This window comes from Pyrus communis, chromosome 14, assembly GCF_041283825.1.
Source record: "Pyrus communis isolate YQ-2024b chromosome 14, ASM4128382v1, whole genome shotgun sequence".
Classification (NCBI taxonomy): domain Eukaryota; kingdom Viridiplantae; phylum Streptophyta; class Magnoliopsida; order Rosales; family Rosaceae; genus Pyrus; species Pyrus communis.
The window spans coordinates 9,405,559-9,412,883 of NC_142578.1; the positions used below are offsets into that span (position 1 = coordinate 9,405,559).

A 7,325-nucleotide genomic window follows, 5' to 3' on the forward strand; every position below is an offset into this window, starting at 1 on the left:
TTCTGATTTCTGATTGGGCTGCTACCCTTTTCTTCTTTTTCATCTAATTGGTCCTTCTTATTCTTTTAACTAACTCTCAATAACCAACTTCAAACGTCCATAACTATATCATTATAATCGGACTCTCAAACGGCTTTCACCTATGCGTTCGCATCAATGAGTACTACGAGGATATGCTAAAAGAATAAGTCATATGTCTCTCTAGACGATGGTCAACGTTAGTCAAAATCTTTGCCTCTAGGGCATTTTTGTAAATTCACGCTTTTAAATTTCATAAAAATGTAAAATTTGGAACGGGTTGTCACATTTTTCCAATTAAAAAAAGAGAATTGGGATATGAATTAATTGCGTAGAGGATGAAGGTAACGCGATTTCTTCAATTTTCTTTTATTTCCTTTTATTGTTTAATGTAAGATTTTAATTTGAATTTTTATTCTATTTATTTATAAAGGATTTTTCATAAAGTATTTAATAATTAGGGCAAAATTGTCTTTTAGAAATTATTTTAAGATGATGTTAGCCCTAAAGAGGTTATGTGAAAGTGAATTAGAACCTCAAGAGATGTTATGTTTCAAAAATGAGGGGGTTTTGTGAAAACACGATAAACCTCAGGGGGTATTAGTGTAATTAACCCCTTTTTTCTCCCTATATCCCTTCTGCACGAACACTCTCCATCCCCCTTTGCACGAACTCTCTCCCTCTCTCCCCTCGTCAGATTTTATCGATGAATCTGCGGTGACTCCAGGTGACGGGTTGAACCGCCTAGCACCACCGCCTAGACACCACCTAGGCTGCCTAGGACCACCCAAGCAGGTCCCTAACAACTCCACGCTTTTGTCCACGGTTTGCTAACCAATCGGGACAGCACCTCACCGCTGAGCGCCTATTGCCGCCTAAGCCACTTTTTAAAGCACTAGAATGAACAAAAGTAACGAACAAAGGTAGTCGAGGCGAAGAGCCTATGGCGAAAAACCTAGAAAACAGAGGTCCGGAGCAAATCATTGAAGACAAAAGCGATTTGTGAAGAGCTCATAACAACTAAGGATTCTGAAAAGGCATACATAGAATTTGACTGGTGAATCAGTAACAAGGTACAACCTTCCAATAAAAAGGATTTCACCTAGATCTTCATCTGTGGGAGACGAGGAAGATGACATCGAGCTGGTTGACTATACGTTTGAGCCCGAGGTGGAACTGGAAACAGACGAGGCTGTTGACTTTATTTCAACAAAGATGACGAAACGTGGTTCAAAGATTATAAATCAAACTAAAGCGGAGAAAATGACCCAACTCAAGGAAAAAAACCTTCCAGTTCATTGAGTGTCTTAGATGGGGTCCGATCGAGATCAACATGACAATCTTCCTGTCATCTTCTTTCCAGGCCAAGGAGAACCTAGGTCACTGTTTGGAGGGAGATTTCCTAATTAAGGGACGAACCCTCTACCATCTTGATCGAGATCCCGGAGACAACAATTAAAGAAAAAGAAAATCCAAAGAACATTTCCGAAAGCTCGTCCGAATCACCAACTATCTGGAGGATCATGTCTGGACGAATGATCTTCAACAGACCTACTTTCACGTTGGCAAATCACTTCAAGCCATTGTACATGAGTCGGCAAAATACCAATAAAGTTCACGATTACAGTTATAGATAACTGTTAGATGAATAAACGGTTACGGGAATAACCGTTTACCTGTGAAATTAAAATGAGTGATTATGGATATTACTCCCGGTTATAAACACCCTTTTAGCCGTTTATGTTTATATATGTAAAATAAAAAAAATAAAAAATAAAAAATAAAAAATAAAAAAAAACTAAAACCCTAAATTAAGAAATTTTTAGGTCGGAAGTTCTCACTGATTACGAGTTCGAGTTTATTTATCATGCATTGCATGCTAAACATATTTTGGTTGGAAGGGATGGAGGGCCTCTTGTCTATTAATTTTAGAGCGACGGTCTCAAGTTTAGTGATGTCTGATTAGTGTTTTCTTAGTCTTGCTAATCGCGGTTATAAATCAATGTTTCATGATCATGTGTATGGATGCTGCAGTAATTAATTTCCAAATTCTAATTACGGTTATAAATTAGTGTTTGATGTTCAGGTGCTGGGCTACTAAGAAAAATCTCATCAATTTGTTGTCAAATATGACCATGTTTAATTGTCTAAAACAGAAAATTATGACAATTTTTTTTTTTAATTTTTAAGTTGTTAAAAAAACATGTAGATAGGTAAAAAAAATGGTAAATGGACAAAGAAAAATGGATAAACGGATATATGCTGTTACGGTTAAATAGATACGCAATTATGAGTGTGTTTAACCGTTTATAAACTGTTATGGGTATAAGTATAATTATTTATACAATTATCCAATAGATAAATGGTTATGCAAATAAAAGATTAAATAATTATAAATAAATAATTGCGGTTACCACCTGTCATAAGTGTTACCCATCACCGACCATTTGGACGGGGTGCCCTTCATAATTGGTTGTATATTTACTATGCGGATATTTGACTTTCAAGTCACTGCTATATTGGCCAGTTGTGTCAATAATAAAAAGATGACATATTCCAAGTCAATGGTAGACTAAGTTGGTTTATTGATTTTCTCTTTATTCTCTTTAATAATCGATTTATAAATTCTTTTAAAAAATGAACAGGTACTGCCGCGGAGCACAGTACTAATTGCAACTAAGAGTCTAAGACTATATATAAAATTGTGTGGTTGAAATTAAATCACAAACCACATAATCTCAACCATATAATTTTATTAAAGTCAAATCTAACGGTCAAAATGATGTCTTCATTTTTTTTTTTTAAATGAAGACCCCTCTTCTTAAAGAATTCCTATAATATATATGTTAGATATGTTAGATATCAATCTCTTCCCCATTATTTTCCAAAATGTATCCCAACCATTTTTCGTATCACTTTCATTATGAGAATCGTGTAAAACTTATGAAATAATTGGAAAAAATATTGGAAGAAATTGATATTATACTATAAAACTAGTTGATAATATGAAAAGTAGTCACAACTAATAATAAGCATATTTACACATGCAATATCCCTTATTTTTTGGATATGAGATGCATACTCTCAACAGGTGTGATTATGTGCATTATTATACTCCAACGTAATTGACTAAATAAGTAACAACTTAGTACTACGACCTAGTAGTATTATTCTTCACTTATAAGTAAGAAGTCTTAAGTTCGAATTTCGTAGATGACGAGTTCAATATCTTGAGTGTAAATATATCGTTATATTAAAAAAAAAAAAAAACTAATTAATTAATATTTTCTAATAAAAATAGTGAAATTTAAATGTCATAACAGTTTAGAATTCACTCCTAAAATATAAGTATATCATATAATTTCATTTCATGGAGCATGAATTAGCACAATAATTATTTAATAATTTTATGTTAGAAGTACACTTGGGCATCCCAAATGAAAAAGAAAATGGCTTCTTGTGATGACTTCAAACTATAAATAACCATATCATTCAGAACTAGCTGAAGGCCATATATTGTATTGTATACGAGCCAATATATAACCCTAGCAGAAGGACAAACTCACCAGAAAGGTAGAATAGCAGCAAATGGAAGGTAAAAAAAGCGAGTTATATTTTGTTTTCATGAACTATGATCCTCAGTACGAACGCCTTCGAGCGGATCGGTTAGTACTATAAACTTCTCTTTACTACTTATTTAATGTATAATTTTACCACATTTTATACTTTGCTTCATACAAATAAATTATGCTAATTATCTATAATATATATATAGAACAAAGGGAGGAGCAAATGAGCTAGATTTGTACCTAAGCCGGAAGCATGACCAGCTGTTGTCAAGAACCCTTCAGCCAGGAAGCTACAAGAAGACATTGTCTCTCGTCATTGTTGATGGGTTTTCTGTGGAAATTACTGAGGACCAGGTCTGATTAATTTAAAAAAATTAATAATGCACCATTGATTATTGATTAGTGTTAGTATTTTTCTGTTGTGGGTTGAGTTTAATAATCTTTTTCCTTTTCCTGTTTTGTTTTTGTCAGGCCAGTGTGCTTAGATCTGCAAAAGAAGTGAGACTGGTGGAGAAAAATCAAGAGCTTGCTTAATGTAGCAGACAGAAGAGGCTTAGAAAGTGTGAACGGGAAATGGGTTCCTATGGGAACTTCCGTGGCTGCAGGTTGATTGGGGTGTGATTTTGGGTCAACCTAAAGATAATAATTAACGATAATATTTCTGGGAAAATCTAGGAAGATTTGTATGAGAACTCAATCAGTTTACGGATGCTAGCAATATAATATCACCTATTTAGCTGAAGCTTTTGGAGTTGTGATAACTCTCTCTCTCTCTCTCTCTCTCTCTCTCTCTCTCTCTCTCTCTCTCTCTGGCATCCAGTGAGTTCTCACCTTATAAAACCATTCTCATTACTGAGTTAACTATTACACTAAAGGAGGTATATAATAGTTATTGGTTGTCTGTCATGTATTATTTCTCGCTTTGGAATAAATCGATCTCGTTTTCGTTGGTTTCTGGCTTAATATCCGTTGTGAGAGATAAGTTTATTTGCAAGAGTTTTTCTCTTCATATATATAAATAAGAATTTCTATTTCATTTTATCTTTAATATTGGGAGAGTATAGAATTGAATTGAATTTTAACCACTTAAACTATTCCTTATGTAAATGAAATGAAAGAAAATACAACAGAATTCGATTCTAATCAGATCCATATATGTAATTCTCAATATTGGTATGATCAAACTCGTTTTACTAGTAAGATCATAAGGGTTCGGCGGCTACTTCCCTAATTCATCCTCTCATAACCTACTAAGCTTAAACATCATTATACCATCCATCCGTTAGATATAGCAATTAATGATGATTAAACTCGTTTTAGTCTCCCCTCACATGGGTTTTGTTTGGTTTAATAAGAGGCCAATTAAGCACTTGTATATGAGACTATATCCTAGTATATATTGTGCTTATTAGTTTATTGAAACAGTCCCGTGAGTGTATTTTAACAGCCACTCAAACGAGTCACCACATAAATAAATAAATAAAGAAGAAATAAATACCAAAAAGAGAGGAAAGAAGAGAGATTCCTTCCTCCTATAATTTGAGCAGGAACAGGAAATGGTGGCCCTGGACTCCCACCACCACCAGCAGCTGCAACTTTATCTAGTTAAGGTAATAAAGGGAGCATGGCAGATATGGTGGTACGACTTCCATTTTTCAACAAAGTTTTGAGAGACCCTGACATATTTCATGTGCATCAGTGCATGTACCACTTCACAGTTCAATTCACTCAGAGTACTGACCCTTGACTCATCACTTGTCCACATGCTGCAATATTATATACGATACTAGCTTCCTTTGTACCCATTAGGCCGATAAATTATTGTATGGTATTAAAATTCAATGTGGGGTAAGCAATAGATTCATATTATAATATTATAGGCTAAATAATTAAAATGGTCTCTGAGATTTGTATAACACATTATTTTAGTCCCTGAGATTCAAAATTAATAGAAATGGTCCCTGAGATTATCCACCATCCATCATTTTGATCCTTCCGTTAAAGTTTTGTTAAGTGTTCCGGAGCTCTTGACTAGAAGTTTGGATAATTTTCAAAGCTTCGTAACTCAATCGTTTCTTAACCAAATTTGACCCATAATATATCAAAATAAAGATAGGAAAGTGTACAACAAGATTATACCTACTTGGAAGCCCAATGGTTGTCGGAGATGGCAGAAAAATAGCCTGAAACGTGACTAGTCTGCGGAAAAATTGAAAAACTCGCTGGAAACTGGGTAAACTTTAAACGTTCATAACTTCTTCAATACTCAACGAAATCCAGTTATTCAAAAACGAAAATCATACTTCTCAACAAGATAAAGACAATAGTACCTTTATTGATGGCCAAATCGCGATGGTTTGGCCAGAAAATGGCTCGAAAGTGGCTGTCTTGGTCTCGAGTTAGCCACTTTCGAACTGTTTTCCAGCCAAAACAAGGCTATTTAGCCTTCAAAAAAGGTACCATACTCTTTGGCTCATTGAGAAGTTATGAACGTTTAAAGTTTACCCAGTTTCCAGCGAGTTTTCCAGTTTTCCCGCTGATCACTCACCTTTCAGGCTATTTTCCAGCCATCTCCAGCAACCATTGAGCTTACAAATAAGTATAATCTTGTCGTACACTTTCCTATCTTCATTTTGATATATTATGGGTCAAATTTGGTTAAGAAACGATTGAATTACAAAGCTTTGAAAATTGCCTAAACTTCCGACCAAGAGCTCTCGGACACTTAACGGAGTTTTTAACGGAATGACCAAAATGATAGATGGTGGACGATCTCAGGGACCATTTCTATTGATTTTCAATCTCAGGGACCAAAGTGATGTGTTATGCAAATCTCAAGAACCATTTTACCTATTTACCCTAATATCATAGTAAGTGAATTGGTTATTAATATTTTTTTTTTTTTTTGATAAAGCGAACTGGTTATTAATATTAAGCTCTAAAGTTTGCACGTCTTTTATTTATATTATACTATGTGACAATATTATTCGAGCATCATTCAGCAACTTTTCCACTAGTCACCTTCATTTTACAATTGTATGTTTATCCTCGTTACTAAAGTACTAATTTCATTTCACATATATAACATCTCTAACTCCTTTTGGGAAAACATAATAATCAAATACTCAAAGAAAAAATATATTTTCCCACTCTTGAAACGTGAAAGTTGCTAGTTGAGCAATGAAATTGATGGAATACCAAATATACGCAGTTCACTTGCATTAAGGATGCCATTAGCTAGGAAAAAAAGGTACTTTGTCTTGTAGTGAAAAGATTTCATACATGTAATAATTTCGTTGCCGTAGCTTTTAGTCAATGGAGGTTCTTTGGGATAGATTAGTCGGGCAAAACCCATCGCATGAAATCTTAAAGTGATGAAAACACAATTCTGTCGAGCAAAACAGAGTTAACCCAACAAATATATTCGTTAGGCGAACATGTGCTGACCAAATTGATCCGATGGAATCATCTTGCCTGACAAAGATATATGTTGGCCATCAAAGAATTAAATAATGTAATGACCTTGACCTGACGAAAAAGTCATGAGGGCAACTCTAATAACCAAATTTAAAATATAATATAACTTTTGTGCGTCGGGCTAGTATTTTCTAATTAAAAAACAATATTTAAAATATTATAATAAATAATAAATATTTTAAATTGATAATCAGGTTTGTTCATCGTAGTTTTATAGGGTTTGAGGATTGTATTTGTAAAAAATCAACAAAATCAGAGTTA

At 34.1% G+C, this 7,325-nt stretch overlaps 1 protein-coding gene across 1 annotated transcript; it reads left to right on the forward strand.

Moving 5' to 3' along the window:
• The first annotated feature begins 3,511 nt into the window (after positions 1 to 3,511).
• LOC137713768 (subtilisin-like protease SBT2.5) lies at positions 3,512 to 4,329 on the forward strand. The gene is made up of 3 exons (XM_088684575.1): positions 3,512 to 3,683; positions 3,794 to 3,941; positions 4,059 to 4,329. Exons 1-3 carry the CDS (start codon positions 3,607 to 3,609, stop codon positions 4,119 to 4,121), a joined length of 288 nt encoding a protein of 95 aa, XP_088540701.1. The 5' UTR covers positions 3,512 to 3,606; the 3' UTR covers positions 4,122 to 4,329.
• Positions 4,330 to 7,325: the final 2,996 nt, after the last annotated feature.